The sequence below is a fragment of the Pieris rapae genome, chromosome Z (assembly GCF_905147795.1).
Source record: "Pieris rapae chromosome Z, ilPieRapa1.1, whole genome shotgun sequence".
NCBI lineage: Eukaryota > Metazoa > Arthropoda > Insecta > Lepidoptera > Pieridae > Pieris > Pieris rapae.
In genome coordinates this window covers 4,764,103-4,786,238 of record NC_059534.1, presented here as the reverse complement: position 1 = coordinate 4,786,238, position 22,136 = coordinate 4,764,103, and the positions used below count along the sequence as shown (strand labels likewise).

General features: G+C 33.1%; 4 protein-coding genes across 6 annotated transcripts in view; 1 reads left to right on the top strand and 3 right to left on the bottom strand.

Moving 5' to 3' along the window:
* The window catches only part of LOC110999279, a 28,763-nt gene extending 27,132 nt beyond the window's left edge, over positions 1-1,631 (bottom strand). For 2 of the 3 annotated variants that reach the window (XM_022268266.2, XM_022268268.2), the window contains exon 1: positions 1,285-1,631. The gene's annotated coding sequence lies outside the window, so the exon portion shown is untranslated. Of the gene's footprint in view, positions 1-1,280 lie in introns of all 3 variants that reach the window. The other variant, XM_022268267.2, reaches the window with a different exon arrangement.
* A 1,585-nt stretch (positions 1,632-3,216) lies between these two features.
* LOC110999282 lies at positions 3,217-9,201 on the bottom strand. The gene is made up of 8 exons (XM_022268276.2): positions 8,980-9,201; positions 8,701-8,880; positions 7,002-7,087; positions 6,288-6,458; positions 5,644-5,787; positions 4,887-5,027; positions 4,295-4,417; positions 3,217-4,014 (listed from the first exon to the last, which is right to left on the bottom strand). The coding sequence occupies exons 1-8, from the start codon at positions 9,055-9,057 to the stop codon at positions 3,912-3,914; spliced, it is 1,026 nt and encodes a 341-aa protein (XP_022123968.1). The 5' UTR covers positions 9,058-9,201; the 3' UTR covers positions 3,217-3,911.
* A 2,332-nt stretch (positions 9,202-11,533) lies between these two features.
* Positions 11,534-17,424, top strand: LOC110999296 (staphylococcal nuclease domain-containing protein 1). Its single transcript, XM_022268298.2, has 10 exons — positions 11,534-11,692; positions 12,028-12,149; positions 12,997-13,300; positions 13,491-13,661; positions 13,748-13,973; positions 14,082-14,298; positions 14,570-14,773; positions 14,845-15,820; positions 15,928-16,167; positions 16,455-17,424. Exons 1-10 carry the CDS (start codon positions 11,648-11,650, stop codon positions 16,626-16,628), a joined length of 2,679 nt encoding a protein of 892 aa, XP_022123990.1. The 5' UTR covers positions 11,534-11,647; the 3' UTR covers positions 16,629-17,424.
* Positions 17,425-17,919: 495 nt separating this feature from the next.
* On the bottom strand, positions 17,920-21,494 carry LOC110999290 (protein ABHD13). The gene is made up of 5 exons (XM_022268286.2): positions 21,067-21,494; positions 20,633-20,861; positions 20,249-20,442; positions 19,739-19,899; positions 17,920-19,544 (listed from the first exon to the last, which is right to left on the bottom strand). Exons 1-5 carry the CDS (start codon positions 21,197-21,199, stop codon positions 19,254-19,256), a joined length of 1,008 nt encoding a protein of 335 aa, XP_022123978.2. The 5' UTR covers positions 21,200-21,494; the 3' UTR covers positions 17,920-19,253.
* Between the last annotated feature and the right edge of the window lie 642 nt (positions 21,495-22,136).

Below are 22,136 nucleotides of genomic sequence, written 5' to 3'. Positions count from 1 at the left end.
TACGTTTATCCAGCCTAGTATCGGAACGTAAGAAACGTCCTGTGACTGGACCAACAGTCCCCTGACTATTACCTCATATAAATAGCAAATTGCAAATAAAGTATAATATTTATTTATTTATTAACACTTCGTTACAAGTATACAAAAATATAGTAAATTAAAACAATTAAAAAAAGGAGAGCAACTCGCAGCACATCTCTTTTGAGCGATTTCTTCCAGCTCTTAGTAAATAATTTAATGAATATTTGAATGATATCACTTGTTATAAGGCTTGGTTATTTTTTTATTTGTTTTTTTTCTATCGAGTTATAAGTTAAGAAATATATATTATATATATTTTAATTAATAATGTCCTTAAATGTGTAATTAATTCAATGCAAGCGCAAAAAACTGTCTTGCGACAGAGTCATCCAATATAAATACATAGTTGATAGTAGTGAGTTATAAAAATCAATATGAAAATAGATATGGAACTATGTAAGATTTATCACGGATAAGATCTACCACTTAGCCTTGATAATGATAACTAAATTATAATATTTCTTTATTTGAATTATCCGAAAACACAGATTAGAAGAAAAATATTAAATTGGTATAAAAACAAAATCATTTAAATGGTAACCTCTACTTGTTTCACATTTATAATAACAGACTTTGACTCTATTTGTATCATGAATGTTATTGGCGTGATGTCATTTTATTACAAACAAAACATCCGCGATTTCCCTAATGTAGAGGTTTGCGGATGCTTATGGGCAGCTGATAATAAATCTAAACCAACAGGTGTCCCTTTTTTATTATAGTTAAGCAGAAAATTAAACACTATTTTATTTTATTTTACACATAGTTCCTCTATGAGTAGTATTGATTGAACCCAATAGATATGCAAGACAGGCAAAAACTAAGGAAATAAATTGTACTTTTATGTAATTTCTAGTTTAACGGGATCCTGAACTAATAAAAACCACACAAAAGTATTAAAAATCGTTGGAAGCAATTGCGCAATTACGACTTGTCGCAGGCTTCGCCGGGGCCGGTGCAACACCGCCTACGTAACAGCATCTGATGCACGTAATCTGGTGCAGTTACAGGATATATTCGGCACACAAATCCAAGCTTCTAAATGACGCAATTATAAACAAATAATAAATTTACTCGCACAGATTTTACGTATGACATTTATTTTATTTATAGAAAACGTCGCACCTACGTTAATGTGCCTCTGCCGTAACGATAGCTGCGTAAGTGAAATAAAACAGAATTAAACATTAAGTGCATACATACGTGCACTGGATTCAATTCTATCAGCTTGCAGGTGTAGATATCAGTCTCTATCCACCGTCCGGACCGTCCTCAGCCAAACGAACATATCAAAAAATAGGGAGTTGAAGTAGATGCGACCGGCTGTTTATAAACATTCAAACAGTCATGCGGGACGGGATGCGATCGATACTGGGAGCGCGCTCTGCCACCGGCTAGGCCCACACGGCTACTCACAGCTTCACTACAATATGTATAAACGTGACTACAGTTTACTGAAGCGCGGACGAAAGCAATGATTGCATTATAATGCGCAGTCTACAACACGAACGCACTGAACGGACGGCGATTGCCGTGTGCGCCTTCCTAGCCGTTACGTCACGCAGTTTTGACAGTTCGCAGTTGAGACACGAGGGTAACCGCTTCATGATCGCCAGCCGTGCTGTGGCGCCACCGTCGGCATCGTGCCGCGACCGCGCTGCGCCGATCGATACCTACTAGATACAGCTAGAACGCGGTGCGCCGCGTGATCCAATTAGGGCTGTCAGAACTACTGTGCTCCTCTATACAATTAAGAGTTGAATAAATTGGACTACCGAACACATCGCTTGCATTTTTCTATTTCACCTCCTTCAGTTGGAGAATTAATTTATGCGAATATACGTTTTTGTTTCTGTAAAAAATTGTAGGGTTACTGGGGCGTTAGGTGTTAGTCAACCCTATCATGAAAACCACGAGAATCTAAGTTGTCGACCGTTCTAGAGCTACTTCGCTACTTGCTGCATTATAAATCTGCGTGACGGCGAGCGCACTCTTCTAACTATTGCTTCTAACGGTCCCGCTATTGTCCATGCACGATTCAGAGAATTTATCTTGATAGGACTAGGCTTCAAAATAGGTATCTACGATGAGATAGTATGATTGAGAAGCATTTAACAAAAATTATTAATATATAAGGTGTATATACTTATGCTTGAACATGTTTGTGTACGTAGTGTAGGCCGAGTCCAATGCGCGTTAGAAGCTATAATTCGTTTCAGGATCAATAGGGATTGAGTTCCGGGAAGAACATCTAAAACATTTTGATTGCTAAATTTGCGTTGAAGATGTAATTTAAAGCTTTTACTTTATATTATTTTTAATATATCTGCGCTATGCTTTTTGGTCTCGCTCTTGGCTTTCCGTCGGTGTGGATTTTCCAGAAGCTGGGTTTGATTTCCAAAAAAAACGTCCGGTTACAAAGTACAAACAAGATATGAAATAATTCTTTTTATTTTTCAAATTCGCTCTTACAGACGACCCTCCACCAATGTTCATCGAAGCATGTCACTTCTGTCATATTTCAGTGATTCTTGACAATCAAAAACAGCCTTAGCTTTCTTTACAATAACTGTCTACCATCTGTCTACGGATAAAACCACTATTTACGAAAGTGAAAATACAATTACCTAGATGTATCAGCAGTGTTATTTTTATAATAATTATTAGAAAATACACATAAGGAATTATTAAGCACCGATACTTTATAAAGTTAATTATAATTTTAATAAGGCTAAGCAAAAGGTAAATCGCTATAAAACCGAAACTTCGAAAGTAACTACATATTATGAATAGTTACTCAACAAGTGGACTGGATGGTGAAGCTTATCCGAGAGATGTTGACTTTCTTAACACAATGGCGTCTCCTGTGTGACTCTTACTAGAATGGGGAGATTTATTTTTCTTAGACATGTTTTGAGAAGGAGCTTCCTGAATATCATGTAGATACTTTAGACGTGTGTTAAAAATTCCGGCCCATTGCTACGTTGCTATACTTACACGTGTAGGCGCACAATAATACACCATGTTAACTTGTGAATTGCAGAGCAATCGGTCACAGTAATAGCATTTTATTAGGAAATATTAGTATCTGTTTATGTACTATGAGAATAAAAAAAACCAAATTGATTAAGACAATTGTTTATTTAAATATATGGCGTTGCATACCCACACTTGAAGTTTAGCAGACATCCACAAGACAAGCCTCTACATTAAAACAAACTAATAATATCGCCAAGTTCTTGCGTCACTTATAGCCGTTACATTATTTCCCATCAGGTTCACTTCTATCGGTAAATGTAAATAATATGGTAAAACTAGTAGGTGGGGTATATTTTACTAATAGTTAGACATCAAGACTTACACAAATACAAGCTACAGTATTCGTTGCGCCGTTTCTCTCTCATTCAATGATCCTGGTTAATATATTTCTATCTGTTCAAGGAACCGCATCATTTATATTTTTTTAAACGACTCAATGAATTATAAAATTCTAAAAAAATCCGATGTAAAAATATACACATACATAAAAAAGTGTTGCGAACATTTCACTGTGTAGCCAGTTTAGCTACATTTTACTATTGCAGAATAAAAAAGATAAAACCGGAAAACTGGACGACAGCATAGATGATCTCACACTTAAATCGATACTGTAATCTTATGCACTATGATAAAGTTGGAACCTGGCGATGTTTAAAAATCTATCCAAAAAAATATATGCCATAAGCACGAACAAAATACACCGCAATTTAACAAGACTTGTCCCGCATAGTTTACCGTCAAACATTGAATTGTACAACATTGGCTAACTATGTGCTGAGTTTAGAGTGAGTTCAGTACACCTTCAGTTGATTCTTGTCATCGAAGCCGGCTGAATGGCCAGCGTTGCGAACGATAAAAGAGTTCCCATCAAAATGCATTCGCCTTTCGCCGCGTCTGTTAAAAAATCTGTTTAGTTCTACGTGATATGAAATTAAATTAATTGAAGAAGCAGTATATCAATTGAATATATTTATCTCGTATTCCGCGCATACATACTTCCGTTATAATTTAAAAATGCTTTTTATATAGGCAATAAATATATATATATTAAACAAAACTTGCAATAGTCTTCATGCGCCTTTCAAACAAAACCATTTTTATTCTTTACACTTCTTTAACTCAGTTACTTTGATGAGCCTACTCTTGATGTATAAACATATCTAGACAACCTCACCGCACAAACAAATGCTGCGTCTGGCCCAATGATGCTGTGCAGTGGAGAAAGGGGCTCGTTATTGACGCTGATCCGTTAGTGGGACTCGTTCGCAGCTGGTACTTGTGGCTGCAGCGATGGATTCTGGTAAAAGAACTTTTAGATAAATACCTCAACTATAGACTGAGACTGACAGACTATTTTAGATAGATACTACAACTTCATAACTTCAAATATGTAATTCTAAAACAATCAAGTATACAACTCTCTTCTTGTAACTCTGTTATAACATTTGTTTAAAGTCTATATTTTTCATAACACTTTAAAATCAGATTTTTTGTGGAATAAGGTTTTACGGAGAACTAAAAAAAATACATTAATATTTACATGTATAAAGTAAATAAATCAAATATAAATAAATATAAAATATAATCCGAAAACGTCAAATTACACGAATATTTTTTTTACGCAGGAAGCTAGCGCGTCTGTTGCTAACCTTTTAGGTGGTGTGCTCTTTTCTAAAGTTTACCTTTTAATTTAATTACACGTCGTTTTTCATTTCAAGGCCAGATTGCAATCTAGTTCGCTCTATAGAGTTTAATGTATAACAAACCTGACAAGTCCATCAGCGGTCTGGCTGACGCGAACATTGTTGATGATCCAATTGTCAATTCCATCATCCGTCAACCAGTATTGGGCGGCTTGAAGAAGAGAAAGCGCTTCGTTCACATAAGAAGGGCCGTGCCGAGACTCACTTCAACAAAACCAAAGGGTTAAAAATACGCTTTTGTATTCTTTAGCGAGACTTCCTGCATAAATTTCCATGATTAGAAAATATAGTTTAACATTTTTCTTGAGTTACAACATATTGCGTAAACGAACATTTGCTGGGCTAATTTTAACCAAGAAATAAGGCTAGTTCGTTCATCTGGGTAAATAGTTTGCGTACGATTATACCTTTATTTAACAATTGAGAATTTGTTTTGAATCTTGATACCAAAAATATTTACCATATTCACTTACAAAACATGAGCGTGGAATAATAACACTTCTCATAGCTAATTTATTCTTCATAAGCTGATTGTTCGAGTAGCATTAAGTTATATATAGCCCAATCTTATTATACTTAGAATCAATTATGAATTTTGTAGCGTGAGACGATGTTTTACAAGAAAGGTTACTAACATTATAGATCAGAGCAGTAATTTTTTTGGTACCGATGATGTGAACTTATCAACGAAGATTATTTTAGTGTATACCAGTTCCTTAGTACTTTTGGAGCTACTAGAATTCCCTGTAAACCTTCTCTGGAGCCTCATGATCAGCACACACAAGCTACTCCGACAGTACTTGCAACAATAAGGACTTACTTATAAAATACGTTGAGGGTAAAGTCTTGGCTCATGTCAAGGAAGGTATCCGTTGTAGTTCGTGTTCCAGCCGCATCAACTAGGTATACCAACGCGCACTGCTCCGCGGTGAATGAAACTCCCTTGTACCACATCTTGGCGTACCTTAAAATACCGTTTCCCTTGATAGGAGCCTACTTGAGCTAAGCCAACAAAACCACAAGTCTATGGCTAAACTGAGCCGTGATCCGAACAGCCATCTCCGTCGTCTACTAATCATTATTAGTCAAAGATATCCAAAAACTTTCACAAAATCATGGTAGTATTAACCATTCCACCATACAGAGTAATAGGACATTCACCATCTGAGAAACAGGTGACCGATCAAAGCCCATAATGTGTTAACCGATATAGTACGGCCAATACCAGTGGATGTTTTTATTTTTTATCGTTGTTTTTAAACCACCATATCAATTGTTGTCACAATCTAATCGCTAATCACATTTTTAAAAGAAAACGTATCTAATTTATACTCAAGAGGCTCTTCATAACTTCACACTAAAAAACTTCCGTCCAAGATGAAACAGTGCGTTAGAAAATATGATAGGTCAGTGCCCCTCACAGAAGCTAGGGTTGTACAAAGGGCATATTTTAACGTTGCTTACTTATTATTCCCTTGTTGGTGGCGCGCTTGGATCTCGACGCGGGAACCATAATGATACACTCTTCCGTTGGGGTGTATGAGTGCCGCGGCAGCCCCGGACCGGGACAAAGCCAATATTATATTGTTCTTTGCATTTGTCACCCGCACTGCGCCATCGATTGTCATATCCACCCTTCAAACAATACTAGTACAACTCTGCCTCGAGCAATAGTCTTAAAAAGAAATCCTAGGTTCGATTCTCAATGTAGCATAACTGTTCCGGGTTGGCTGGCTGTTGATAGGTTTGGAAACAAGTGGGCCACATTGCCTTATATCAGAGACGAAATAATGAAATACATATAAATATTCTTTTTTTATTGTAATAATAGGTATACGGCAGCTATTCTGGTGTTAAGTGATACCGCCCGCTACCCATTGACACTCACACTGGCAGATGGCTCCCAAGTGCGTTGCCGGCTTTTTAAGAATTGGTACGGTCTTTCCTTGAGGTAACCTAAGTCGAATTGGTTACAGGATCCCATCAGCAGACCCTAACCCGATAACCTGGTGCCTAAGTAATCGGGAGACATTCATTAAAACCTGATGAATTGCATTGCAGTGTTTTTTAAAGTCGATAAAATGTTTCCTGTATAACACAACTATGATATAAAACTTTACAATTTATAAAAAAATAGTTTCCTTTCATAGTTTATAGAATAATGAAGACGAAACTCACTTGACGCGGTCTCTCAGACGTAGACAGATAGTGCCGTGCGGTGTGACAGACGCATTGTACCCGGCGCCTCCAACCACATCCGTAACCTTTTCAATACAAAAGGTAAAAGCATGTATGCACACACTTAAAATACAACAGATTCTTAACATATTACGCTCAAAATGTTTTATGAATTTCGGTTATTATTACGTCTTTATTCACTTGATATTATTAATTGCCTTGAACCTTACTGATAAATTTATTCATACAAAAAGAATAAACTAATTCCAACGTTTTAACAAAGGTATTTAAGTTATGAAAACTCATTCTCATTCATAACTCAAGTCTTTTCAATACGAAAATATAATTGGGACATAATGAGTGCCTCGTTTTTACCACTAGTTTTTATATGTATCTTATCTTACCCGATGCATGTTCAACGGTCTGAGATGATAAAACCAAAAACTTTATTTTTTTAACTAATTCAACAGACAACGTACACACAACAAATAGATATTTTCAAATGAAAACTGTGTTTCATTAGTATGGTGCAGGTATTTTTTTAGGTAATTATGGGTCGGGATTATGCCGCGAGTAATACGGCATCCCAACATGCAACATATTTTTTTTTATATAAATCTAAAGGACCGACCACTTATTCTTATAATTAACTTCAGAAACAAACAGTATAGATATAAGAATTCGCGGCGTGCATTCATCTTTATTGGCCTTTCGCTCAGCTTTAGAAGACCAGATGCAGTCCATTAAGATAAGCCAATTAAAGGGCCTTCTGAACTTCCTAACCCCTCACTCCATACATACGTCACGCCTTACGGCTGAAATAGGTAATACCTATTCATCATTAGTTGCAAAGATATTTCAAAGTAGTACAGCAAAACAGCCCGGGCATTTTACTATTATAAATTAAAAACAAAATCTATGTATCTTTGATCATGTTTTGATATATAAGCGATTTTAAAAATCGGCTGAATGTAAAGCTACTTACTCAATAAATGATAATTTTCGTGAAAACATATAATTAATATTAATTTAATACCGTATGATATGTATAATACAAACAATATAGGAATTGACTATTTGATAGTAGTTGTAAATGCAATGTAAAATGAAAAAAAAATTTAAGAAAAATTTGCAAACTATGTGTGGCAGAAAACGCGAACTTACGTCTGTATTAACATTTTTAGTACCATATGCTTGTAGTAAATTATTATTATTAATAAAAACGGAAAATAAGAATATGATAATTACGACTTTCCACAGTACGTACATTAAATGAAGATGTTATAAACCAATTTATCGATGTTTTAGCTAAGCTTTCCCAATAAAATTATCTATAGATAGGTAGTAATTAGTTTAGGTTCGCTAAAAGTTACCTACTTATTTGTAAATTCCAGTCTCTAGATCCAATTTTTCATGTGTAGCCTTTATTTAATGTTTTTTGTTTCGAACACTATAAGGTTAAGATAATGTGCTATTTTAGAAAAAATAATAAGCAATCACTTCGATCAGGTTTTACTCTTTGGCTTTTACTCATAAGTACTGTATTTTATTTTACCCAGTCACTTAAGACATTATTCATGCAATCTAAACACAAACAACGTTTGTAATAGTCAACAAAAATGCTGAATAGAAGATTAGCTCTACGTACTTATATAATAGTCCATAAAAACTATGAGACAGTTCTAGAAAAGATTTATACCTCCAGTTCTCTCCAGGTGTCAGCATGGTAGATATCATCTCCAGGATAAAAAGGCGCTTTCCGCTGTAAAGGCGCGCGCCACGGGGGCTGCCAGGCTGTCGCCCCAACTAATTCTGCTTGGCCAAGACCACCTTCAAGAAACTTGCTGTAGTCTTGGAACGCAGATACATTCGACTCCTCCTAATTTCGCAAAATACAACTGTACGTTAATACTTATTTGTATGTGTGATATCTCTGCTGAAAACTGTTCATAAAAGACATCAATGGATGTCTGATCACCTGGTTATATGAATGTGCTGTATATACACTTCTAGGGCGAACCGGCATAACATCCTTTCTGAAGTCTGCAGCAGCCATTCTAAAACTTCTTCAACTTAAACTTGGTAGATCACTCACTGTTTTAAATAAAAAACCAGGTCAACAAAGACTACGGTCGGCAAATATTACATAGTACGAATCATACTTTAAACGACCAAAAAGTGAAGAAAAACGGCATGTCACTTTTAATTCCATATTCAAATTTTAATTTATTCTAGTTGGTGTTTAAGGAATGGCCAGTAACGTTCAATTGTATTACTCTGTAACTCTTTAAAAGAATTTATGTTTTGTTAATTGTAATATCCAACGACCACAGTCACCTTTCTTCCTAAAAAAATTGGATCGGCAAATATGCTGCAACGTAAGACATGCCATGGAATAGCACTGCGAGGAGTATGCATGCAACATTATTATCCCATGACAAATATGTACATACATATAATATTAGCTCATGACAAGGGAACAACGTAAAAATCGAAGATTACTGATCAAATATAATTTATTGTTTAACAAATTTAGATACTGCAGAATTATTGTACATTCCGAATGGAACCAATGTGTCAATGGAATTTAAGGTACGTAACAAAATCTTATGGACACAATATATTCCTAGTGCCTTACTAAGAAAAGTAAGAAAAGATTTTTTTTTTTAAATCAATCCTTGTCGACATTTTCATCGATGGCAATTAATTATTATGAAGTGGTAATAAATATATTTTTTTTAAACAAGAATTATTATACTAAAACTTTTAATTCGATTTAATATTTGACAATTTCATTTCAGTGTTGCAACGTTATGAAAAGTAATAAATAGTGACGTTGCGAAGTTATTCGATACGGAATAGGAATATTTCCGGATCGATTCCTCTGGTTTATAGTAGTATATCTAAACAACTACTACTTTCAAAGAAATTAAGTATACCAGGAAATTAGATATTTCTGAACGGATAATTATGTTATGACGACTTAATTTTATAAAGTTCTTTACTTTTTCAGTAATAAAAAACAAAAATATTAACTTTTTATAAAATAAAGCAGCGATTACTTATTAATAAATAATTATTGTGAATAATTATGTATTTATTTAAATAAAAATCAATAATTTAGTCTTTAATTGGCACACCAATATTAAATATGTTTTTTAATGAAAACTTAATTACGCATATTACACACACTACATGCTAAAAGGTTCCTTCGTTGAAAAAAAGTGTTAATTATTTATTTATTTTTTATATTTCTGTAGAAAATCTTTCGTTTGTCTATCTTGATCACTTATATGGTTTTAATTTATTTAGTATGCTTTGCGCTTCCTTTAATTTTTTACATCGAGCGTCTAAAGTAAAAAAATAAAAAAAGACCCAGGTAGGTATTTCTTTTTTCAGAATAGTTAGAAATGGAGTCAGAAAATTAAAAAAGAAACGTGTGGCACTCGGGTACTGCTGCGATAAAGCTATTTCATAGCATTTTTTATCAACCAATGCAATTATAATTGTTTATTTATTTTTAATTTTTTTTTCTTTGACATTAATTCAATCTACCAGACTCAGACTAACAAGCCTATATAGTCTGTCTCGAGTCTAATGCGTACCGGCCAAACTTACGTTACGTTAACGTTGCCGATCTCGTCAGAGCGTAGATAGAGTATAGAACTAGATAAGCTTCTAAAATAACAATAATAACTAAAGAGAGAAGACATTAACGTGAAATACTTAAGTGCGAGCGAAACAGAGTATCAGTTTTTCTGTCTCTATTTGCGTATCGGGTTTTATTTGTTTACCACCGAGCCCTTGGTGGTTCCAAACATATTTTTCAGTGCAAACCGACTAAATTGCGAATCATGTTACGAACGTCAGGTAGTTGCTACACTTCGTGTCCTTTGTAAATAGTTGGATTATAATATTCGCTATCTCACACGCTGTACGCTGATGCCTGGTCTATACCATAGTCCGTCTACGCGTCAGAGAGATGTGACACGGAGTATGCGTTCTGTCCTGCTCTAATGCATATTGGGCACACCTTTATTACGTCATAGTGTGTTGGGTTTATTTCCTTTAATTTTAAACAAGGAAAGAAGTAAATGTTTCTGATATAATACATTTTCAGAATATTGTTGCCAAGGACTTGTATAGTAAGTAACAACAAGAAATTCGTAACATCTGTAATTAAACTCAATTATTCATTAACAATTAACTAAAATAATGAACATTTTTTAGATTTGTTTATAATAATAATATAATTGTAAAGATGGTACACTTATCTATGATTATACGAATGTGTACAAACACTAGTCTTTTACTCATCTCTGTATAAACTCTGTGGTACATACAACTGCGCACTTTAAATGAAATTTAACTATTTCATGTAAATTTCAACTATTATAACAAATTTTATATGAGAAAAATAAATATTTTGCAAAAGATATGATAAGAAGAAGAGAGAAAACAATCAGTGAAGTATTAGTGTCGAAACAAAAAACTGGCAATATTTAAGTACGAACGAAATTTTTTTGGGATGTGGTAACATTTTTTGCCCGCCACGTTTCGCCAGCGGCGGCCAGTTTTACTTTCCCACTTGCTATCTACTCGGCATTAACTTTACGATCCAGGAAGAATAACACGCGTGGCACACAATGTCTACACCTGCACCAGCTTTTAAAATAGGAATCGTTAAACAGGTAAGGAAAAATGACAAAATGTCTTGTTATTTTCTGATTCCTGTATATTCGTGCCGCCTCGTGCCGAGTACATGGATACTCTAATATGCCTTGTTGGCACCGCATTTACAACTGCTGAAAACGTGTGACAAACTCCAAGAAATATGTTGCGTAAACAGTGAAATATGGTCAATTGTGTCGAATGTGATGTCTTTTCGTAAGTTCTTCTATTGTAATATAAATATAATTCATAAAAGCGTGAAAATGTTTTTCAATATTGTCTGGTCACGTAAGCTTTCAATGTGAAAATATATGAATAGCATAATTTATTTCACTTTAATTTACTCAACTTTCAGGTTTTATCTGGTGACACGGTTGTCATAAGAAAACAGCCACAAGGGGGTCCTCCACCAGAAAAAGTTATTTCACTCTCTGGCGTAACGGCGCCGAAGTTAGCTCGACAAAGAACACCTAACAAGTTAGTCTTCTTTTATATTTGTAGTAAAATAACATAATCTAATTATTATTGCATTATCTCCTTACATTAATTTGTTAAAACAATGTAATGACATATTTGCTACATTTAATAAAAATATGTACCCTATTTCAGAAGTCAAAGAGTGGTACATTTTATATTGCTGATTTGCAGAAGTTATAAAGTCCTTATTTAGTGTATTTTATTGGGGTATTGAATTAATTGTTAAAACTTATTATCCATTATTAGAATCTTTAAACTTGTCTGAGGACACACACAGGTTAAAGTTATTTTGTGAATTTGCCAATGGTATGTAGGAATGATTTAAATGAGACAAACATGTTTTGTATGATGTCTATGAACACTTGATATATTGAGCTGTGCGTGTTTATTTATGTTTCATATAATTGCGTTTTTATCATTTAAATATATGTATATGATAGTCTTCTACCATTCTGCTTAACTTATTAGTTATTGCTTATGCAAATTGTGTAAAGTATATATTATATTATTTTTATAGATTATGTTTCCCTTCTACTTTTAAGAAAATTTTTACGAAACTTTCTCTTTTTAAAAACTCATATTTAAAGTTAAAAAGGAAAAAAAAAATCACTTATTTAGCAATAATTTCAGGTTTTTTAAATTATTGAGATTAAATGACACAAACATGTATGTAGGTACAAGTATTTATGAGAATAAAAAGCAATTGCACGAAGCAATGACATAACTCAACTTTTAATAGGAAAGCGATGCATTTTGCGAATAGTGTCAACCCTGTTTTAAAAACAGCATACTTCCATTGATTTTCCAAATCTTAAATACAAAGTTGAATATAATATTTTCATTTTAGTGATAGTGAAACACCTGATGAACCATTTGCTTGGGAAGCGAGAGAGTATTTAAGGAAGAGGTTGGTTGGAAAAGAAGTTATTTTCACTTCTGAAAAGCCTCCCAACTCTGTTAATCGAGAGTATGGGACTATATGGGCTGGCAAAGACCGTACTAAAGATGAGAATGTGGTAGAAGGCCTTCTTGCTCAAGGTTTTGTTAAAATAAGAGAAGGTGCCAGGAATATACCACAATTGAAAAAGCTTGTTGAGCTTGAAGAACAAGCAAAGACACAGGGCAAGGGCTTATGGGGAACAGATGTGCAGGTAAATTATTTCTCTGGTCTATTTTATTGTTCTGTAATACAAATTTATTACATTTGATGTACAGGTAAAAGTTATTTAGTTACAATTCAATCATAACTTAATGATACTCATGATACACACGTAGCCTGAGTTAACATGTTATAAGATTTTATATGCTTAGCAAAGTAATTTAAATTAATTAATATTTTAGAATCATGTGCGTGACATAAAATGGGCAATTGAGAATCCAAAGGCATTTGTAAACAAATTAAATGGGCAGCCATTGAAAGCTATTATTGAATATGTCCGAGATGGATCAACAGTACGACTTTGCTTATTGCCTGACTATGTCCCCATAACCATGATGTTATCTGGTATCAGAGTAAGTACTATTAACAGAAATATTTTATTTTATAAGTTATAATTTTGTAACTGCAAAAATGTAATTTATATAAATATTGATTTTAGTGTCCAGCAATAAAGCAAGATGGAGAAGCAGAACCGTATGCACAGGAAGCAAAATTCTTCCTTGAATCCAATCTTCTGCAGAGAGATATTGAAGTTATATTAGAATCTGTTAACAATAACAATTTTCTGGGAACCATTCTTCATCCCCAAGGAAATATTGCTGAAGCTCTATTGAGCCAAGGATTTGCTAGATGTGTTGACTGGTCTCTTGCTGTTATGAAGTCTGGTAATTTATTATCCATGATACTTATAGTAGTAAAAATACATCAATGTTTTAATGTTAATATTTTGATGAGATTGAACCAAAATAATATTTTAAAATACATATTCATAGGTGCATCAAATCTGCGAGCTGCCGAACGTACAGCAAAGGAGGCTAAACTCAGAATCTGGAAAAATTATGTTAGCAATGCTCCTGTTATTCCTGCAAAGGAGAAAGAATTTAGTGGAACAGTCTTGGAAGTCATTAATGGTGATGCAATGGTTGTAAAAACTGGTAACAACACACAAAAGAAAGTGTTCCTATCAAGTATTAGATCACCACGCGAAAAGTAAGTTTATGATCTTGTTCTGTATGTAATGTTGTATTGTAATGTTTGACATTAATACAGTCATTTTATTTTTACTTCATCACATTAATATGAACACATCCTTCTCTTTACAAATCAGGAAGTTTTGTAACAACTTTTGAAGATTTTCCCAGTTTTCATTTCTGTTGCTATGTAAAACAATCTTTACCTATTATAATTGTAAAATGGTATAATAATTATTTCTTAATAAGGTTTGAATGATAGCAAATTTATAAATTTTGTTGTATTTTAGGAACTCCAATGATGAAGAAGGCAAGCAATCACCTAGGCCAAAAGGTTTTAAACCTGTGTATGATATACCGTGGATGTATGAGGCTCGTGAATATCTGAGGAAGAAACTAGTGGGAAAGAAAGTTAATGTCACAGTGGATTATATTCAGCCAGCAAAAGACAATTTTCCTGAGAAAATTTGTTGCACTGTAGTAGCTGGTGGAACGTAAGTTTATGATCCTTTACACTATTAAAAAATATTTTATTAAATTTCCTAACAGTTATTATTTTTCACAGCAATGTTGCCGAAGCACTTGTCAGCAAAGGTCTTGCTACTGTTGTTCGCTATAGGAATGATAATGACCAGAGAAGTTCTCACTATGACAAATTACTTGAAGCTGAACTTAAGGCTACAAAATTAGGAATTGGTGTTTACGCTAAGAAAGACATCCCCACCCACAGGATTCAAGATACTAGTGGTGATGCCGCAAAAGCTAAGAAGTTTTTCCCATTCCTAAAAAGGGCCCAAAAAACTGATGCAGTAGTTGAATTTGTAGCAAGCGGATCAAGAATGAGAATTTATATCCCAAAAGAATCTGTCATAGTAACACTTCTATTAGCTGGTATTAACTGTCCCAGGGCAGCACGGCCAGCTGTCGGCTGCCCAGGTATGCAGGCACCTGAACCATTTGGAGAGGAAGCACTCCAATTCACTAAAGAGAAATGTCTCCAACGTGACGTCAAAGTTACTATTGAAGAAATGGACAAGGCTGGCAATTTCATTGGATGGTTGTGGTTGGAAAATGAAAACCTTTCCGTTTCTCTTGTAGAACAAGGACTTGCCTCCATGCACCATACCGCTGAAGCATCAGAGTTTGGTAGAAGCATTAAGACTGCCGAAGAGAACGCGCGTAACAAACGTTTAGGTATGTGGAATGACTACGTTGAAGTAGCGCGAGTAGAGAAAGTTACTAATTCCCGTGCTGTAGAACGTGTAGTTAAATACGAGAAAGTAATTGTAACTGAAGTTACCGAAGATGGAACTTTTTACGCTCAAAACATAGATTTGGGTTCAAAACTAGAGGCACTGATGGAGGTCATACGTCAGGAATTCAAGAACAACGCCCCATTACCGGGTAGTTTTGTGCCCAAACGGGGAAATATATGTGCAGCTCGCTTCTCTATGGATGAGCAGTGGTACAGAGCAAAGGTCGAAAAAATTGTTGAAGATAAAAAAGTTCACATTCTATACATTGATTACGGTAATAGAGAGGTACGTACGCTTAATATATACTGTTTATTAATATTTTTTTTTTTTTCTTTCAAAAATTTATTTATATAAATTTTAAATAGCAAAACTTAATTGTAAATTTTTTTTAGATTGTGAATTACTCACGTTTAGCTCAACTACCCGCTGGTACCGAATCTGATCCGCCCTATGCCACAGAATATGCTTTGCTGGGAATCAAGTTCCCCGTTGATCCTGAAGACAGGCTAGAAGCAGTTCGCGCTTTATCATCAGACACTCTTAACAAGAAACTAATGCTCAATGTTGAGATCAGGGGCACTCCATCTTCTGTTACTTTAGTAGACCCTGCTACTAATGCTGATCTGGGAATGGTGAATTTTTTTTTAATATTTAACATTTAATTCAAAAACCATTAATTGAAGTAGTTATATATATAATTTATTTAGCTTGTATTATATGACGTTACGTCTGAACGTTAGTCTTGGTTTTTTATAAAAAAAATTTTTCTAAAGATCGTATCCCAATATATATTCCTGATTTATTGAATTTTACTTTTCTCAACTAAATCTTACCCAAATTAGTATAATAAATATAATAATCTTAGTTATAATCAATAATTGTAGAGGCCATTCAATAAATACCATACTCTTTCCCGCAGAACCTCATCAAAGAGGGTCTCGTATTAACGGATAAAATCCGTGAGCCGCGCCTCTCGACTCTCATGGCGGAATACCGCAGTGCGCAAGACCATGCGAAGGCATCACGACTGTGTCTATGGCGACACGGTGACATCAGTGAAGACGACGCGCTAGAGTTCGGCGCTCGCCGCTAGCCCCCTCCGGGCCAATGGTACGACGCCACCACTTCGCCAGCCCATACCCTCAATTGTGCCACATGTACCGCGCCACACGCAGAAATCGTTATCTACACGGCCATATATGAGTTTTTGTGAAGTGATCGTACCAAGTGACCGTTTAACAGTGATGGTGCTGTGACGAATTGTTTTCATCCTTTTTCCTTATTTTAAGTGTGTCATTTGGTTCAATACCATTTGTTTCTACAGTTTTTTTATACATTTAGAGTCAACTACACCTTACAGATATTTTCTGTATTCCAGATTTTTATATTGGTTGTTGTTATTTTTATTTTTTTTTATTACCACAAATATATTGTTAAGATTGGATATCCATCCATAAGCTAGAGTTATCATAAATGTCTATGAATTTAGTACTTTAGTAAATGTGGCAAGTTGCCACCTGTACTAATAAAAATAATGAAATATTTGTCAACATCATTTTTTTCACAATAGTTTATTACTTTTTACACAAACACATTCTATGTCGACTTTGTATTTTTATTTCAAATACATAGCTGCATGATCATAGTTAAGTGTGAATTGTCTAAATTATTATCATAAGTCTGATAGCATTACATGGCATTAAGTATGACATTTGTATACTTGATGTTGACTAGTTCTAGTTTTTTGTCATAATACTTTACACTTAGTACATAATTTTTCTTGAAAATTTACTTACTACCTCTCCTTGAGATAACAATAAATAAATGTAACCACACGGTACATGGTTTGTTAAACTATTTCTTGAAATAAATAATATTTTTAGGAACTATACTGGCTTATTCATTTTTCATCTTTAATAGTAGAAAAGGTTACTGAGTTGAGATATACACTATTTATAGTCTTGAGGTCTAAACTCACTCTTTCTTTATGTGAAGATTAGGAATTTTTGTTTTGAGGCACTACTGTCCAAATTACTTTCTTTTAAGAATACAAATCTTTCATCTCCAACTATTACTTATATGGTTTTAGAGTAAAAAAAGTTGAAATCAAAAATACTTTATTAATTTTTCAAAATATTATTTTCACAGCAATACAAAATATAAGATAAATTATTTTTATTACAATACAAGATGTGTGCAGAGTGCCAGCATAGTAAGGCATACATTGGTAATCTTAGTCACAAAGTAAATAATTAAAATTGGTGTATTAATTATTTTAAATTACACTAATATTATTTATTGCTTTTAATCTGATATATCAATTGTACCTATCTACATAAGAAAGCATTCTCTCTGGATAAGTTACAATTCTACTTTCTATTTTGTACACTTTGATATTTAACATGCCATTCACATTAATATGATTTATAGGGGCCGTTCAAGTATCACATAAGCAGATTTACTGAAAGTTATCTACCCTCCAGTCAAAGTCAGCAAAAGTAAGCAATGCTCTCAAAAATAACAGTACATAAACATATCAATTTTTTGTAGGTATTCTCGAAACTGCATTTCGTTTTCAGGCAATATGTACACATCACCAAATAAAAAAATCTAAGAACCCTCTTCCCCTATAGTGCTTACGTCACATCTGAACGGTTCCTTATTAATAAAAAAATTCTTAAAATTATATATAAAACATGTCATTATTGGTGTTTTACGAAATTAATAGCATAGCATAGTTTAAGTTGGAAAAACCATGTCTACTTTCGAAGTCCTTAAAATTAAAAGCAGTTCTATGTTTATATGTCAAACAATATAAAAAAAATTGTGGGAAAGCCGTACATTTGAACTAACTTAAATAAAAGAAACTCAGGATAAAGTAAAAAACTGGTTCCAATTATTTATATCAGGCTTCGGTAGAAAGTTTAGAAAGTTTCGTAACCTTGAAACAATAATTTTAAGAGAGAAAGTTATATTTAGACCATACCAGACAAGTACCAGAATGAATTTATTTTCATGTTTTGATAGTTACCAGTACTGGCTTTGTATAATATTCGATTAGATAAAACTGATAGATCTTTTATGAACAAAAATATAAACATTGTTACTATATATTTAGAAATGCAGAATGAAATATTTCATATAACTAATTCATCATGCTATGCATTATTATGTTATTTAAGGCTTCATGACAAGAAAATATGTACCTTCATATAAAATCGTGTTAAATTAAAAATTACACTTCATAAATATATATATATATATATATAAGGTATTACAATTATTAGGTTATTACAATACTATTTAGTATTAAATTTTAGTTACTCAACAACCAGTCGACAATTCTATACATATTTAATAAAAATTAGAAAAAATATGAGTTATAACAGAGACGAAATTGTTGCAAATAATTTTATCATTTATATTGTGCATTATTGATAGATTATATAATGATATAGTTTTTGCACAAGCCTTGGTAATGACAACATCTTGTGCAAAAACTGACTGATTACATTTCTACTGAAACAAAATTTCCACTGTTAAATAATATTTTTTATATCAAATCTTTTGATACTATGAAATTACAAATACTAGGAACAAGTAAAATCCCTCATACATTTTTGTTTGTGCAATTAAACCAGAGATAAATATAAAACAAAAAACATATTTTTACATTATATAACAACACTTATATAATGAGATAGTACTTCTGTGCAAGCTATACAATATGTACAACTTTGTGGGGCTCACTTTCACTATCGAAAAAAGGGACTATATTTTTTGTTACCGGAGGCAAATTCACAAGAAACTGTTGTATTGTAGAATAATAATCTCGACATGTCCAAGTGTTGTCATGACCTCCACCAGGCATTTCAGCTATCTTCTTGCAGACAGCTCCACATCTAAAGTAAAGCTCTTTGGCCATTGGTGGTGGCACTAAAGCATCATTTGTACCACATACAACTAGTGTTGGGGTGACAACATTCCCAATTTTCTTTAAAGACAAATACTGAAAATAATTATGATTTTCTTAGAATGAAATTAAAAAAATGTTATCCCACGCTTCATCGAAATATAAATGCTCTTTACAACAATATAGTGCTTGTGCCAATCTAGAAGCCCATGGAATTTGCACAGTGCACATTAATAATACCACTGAGGCAGTTTAATTGAGTAATTAAGAAAATCAAATAGGTATCATACCTTATTTTTATGACATATTTGTGGAAGCCATAGTAAACATCTCCATTTGAGAATAATATTAGCCATATCTGGAATGCTTGTGAAAGTATTTTCAATTACCATTGCCCAAAGTTTATTTCTGTTATCTAATCTAGAAGCAAGATCAATAGCTACCGCTCCACCTAGAAATAACCAGATACAAATAAAATTTGACTAAAAAATGAAGTCATACATACCCCTCTATTAGGGTTAGAGGAAAAAAATGTTAGTATAATATTCTTTATAGGTAAGTGGATTTCTACCCTTCTGCTTGTTCTTTTTTTTCTATGAAAATATCCCGACCTAGTTCTAACCTAAGGCTAATTAAGACTTCATGATTAATAGAATCCATGAAGTTAACATGTCTACCTTGCCTTGCATTGTGCCAGGAAATTATTTAGAGAATAATTTCTAGTTTGAATACCTTGAAATAATATACAATTTTGATTAGGAGGGCATTGCTAACAATAGTTCTTTAAATAATAATCTTACCTAATGATCTTCCAAATAAGAATATTTTATTCCTGTCAATATCACTTCTTTGCATTAGATAGTCAAAGGCAGTTTGTGCATCAATATACAATCCTTGTTCTGATGGTGACCCTTCTGAGAGGCCATACCCTCTGTATTCCATCATCAATATGTTGATATTGAGCTTGTGATAAAATCCAGATACATTAGCTAGTCTTAAATAAAAAACAAGTTTTTAATATAATGTATTCTCTTTACAAATATTAGCATAGTGTGTACTGAAAATATCACATATTTTTTTAAGATTACAACTTAATGTTTACATTGAAGATAGGATTAACTTTTATTTAATAAGTGTGCTACTCATTATGTGACCTATAATATATAGAATAGAACAACACTCACCGCTGACCCATATTGCCCGCATTTCCATGAAAAAATATCATAGTTGGGACATTGTTACTATTGTCTTGTTGTTTTATAAGGAAAATATGAATTTTCACTCCGTCTTTGCTATTAATTTTAATACTCTCATAAGGAAGTTTGTAATTACTTGGTTGTAAAACAAAGGCTCTAGAATCAGGTGGATCATTTGGGTAGTACAACAGAAGATCTTGAGCATTGTATAGGATTCCTGTAATATTAGTTTATATATTTTATGCAACAACACTTAAGTGAGAAATATATTTTAATAGCACAAGTTTGCCAAGTCAATCAGAACTACTCAGTCTTACATCCTCGCTATTGCCTAGGATTTCTCAAGTACATATATGACATTAAACTACGGATTTCTTTATTGATTTCAAATTAATAATATGAGTAATTGTAAATGTTGATACCTGAAAATCCCAGCGTAAATACGATGGCGCCTATAGCTGATCCATAAAACCAGAACACTATTATACTAGAAAATAAAATTAACATAGCAACCACCCATAGTCTGTATAAAATTACTCTTATTATGTGATACATGTTAATTGTGTCTTTTTAATATGTATACAGAATCTCATTTTTAAATAAACAGTTATATGATTTGTGAAGGATGGTCATAAATAACCATGGGAATGCGAAAACAAGATGTTTTCTTTAAATAATTCATCTTGAATCATGTATAAACATAAATACAATTTGATGAAAATAATCTTTTTGACACCGTAATTCTTCTAAGAAAATTGAGTTATCAATTTAGTAATGTGAAATGTTTTTAATGCTTTTAAGTTTAGAAATAATTTAATACTGGCATTTTTTGCTATCTTAAAACTATAATAGTAATATTTGACCTTTCTACTGTCAAGTTATCACTGAGTGACATCATCTGGATTAACGACTGTCAGTCTTGACAATCAGATTTTTTTATAGAACAGGGCGAGGCCATGGCAAAATATCCCCGTAACCATTTCTTCAAACTGTATACAAATACAGTTGTAAATATATAGAGGCTACTTTACATTGAAATTTAAAGCTATTTATGAAATAACGCCCTCTTAAGTTTAGATCCTAAACTAACACAAAAAGTTAAATTATTATAAATGAATGTATTTATTGTTGTTAAAATTTGGTATCTTATAAAAAACAAACCAATCAATACAAAATAACAAATAATGTGATTTAGGAAATATTTCTATTAAACTTGTGTTTATTATTAGGCGTTCGTCGACCTAAATGCCCTTATCCATATGAACTACATGTAGTGGCACCTAAAACCTACACCTGTAATCACTAATCAGTAGGATGATGTTCTAAATGCGCAAGTTATTCCGACCGCTCAGCCAGTGAACAATACGTAGATAGATACAAAATATTAATGTTTTTTTTTTTAAATTAAGGTTTAAGTATTTTTAGTATAGCTGGATATAATTTTTATTTATTTATTTAGCGCAATAGGTTCTGACGTTGCTTATGAGTTGTT

What these genes read in the sequence shown, in the direction of transcription:
- LOC110999282 (XM_022268276.2), bottom strand. Translation starts at nt 9,057, where the DNA reads ATGGCTGCTGCAGACTTCAGAAAGGATGTTATGCCGGTTCGCCCTAGA. An exon ending in ACCGCTGATGGACTTGTCAG is followed by an intron (nt 4,418 to 4,886) that starts GTTTGTTATACA and finishes TTCTTTTACCAG; the next exon opens with AATCCATCGCTGCAGCCACA. An exon ending in ACGCAGCATTTGTTTGTGCG is followed by an intron (nt 4,015 to 4,294) that starts GTGAGGTTGTCT and finishes ATTTTTTAACAG; the next exon opens with ACGCGGCGAAAGGCGAATGC.
- LOC110999290 (XM_022268286.2), bottom strand. Translation starts at nt 21,199, where the DNA reads ATGTATCACATAATAAGAGTAATTTTATACAGACTATGGGTGGTTGCT. An exon ending in ATTTACGCTGGGATTTTCAG is followed by an intron (nt 20,862 to 21,066) that starts GTATCAACATTT and finishes CTAATATTACAG; the next exon opens with GAATCCTATACAATGCTCAA. An exon ending in AAATATGTCATAAAAATAAG is followed by an intron (nt 19,545 to 19,738) that starts GTATGATACCTA and finishes AATTATTTTCAG; the next exon opens with TATTTGTCTTTAAAGAAAAT.
- LOC110999296 (XM_022268298.2), top strand. Translation starts at nt 11,648, where the DNA reads ATGTCTACACCTGCACCAGCTTTTAAAATAGGAATCGTTAAACAG. An exon ending in ACTGTAGTAGCTGGTGGAAC is followed by an intron (nt 14,774 to 14,844) that starts GTAAGTTTATGA and finishes TATTTTTCACAG; the next exon opens with CAATGTTGCCGAAGCACTTG. An exon ending in TTGATTACGGTAATAGAGAG is followed by an intron (nt 15,821 to 15,927) that starts GTACGTACGCTT and finishes AATTTTTTTTAG; the next exon opens with ATTGTGAATTACTCACGTTT.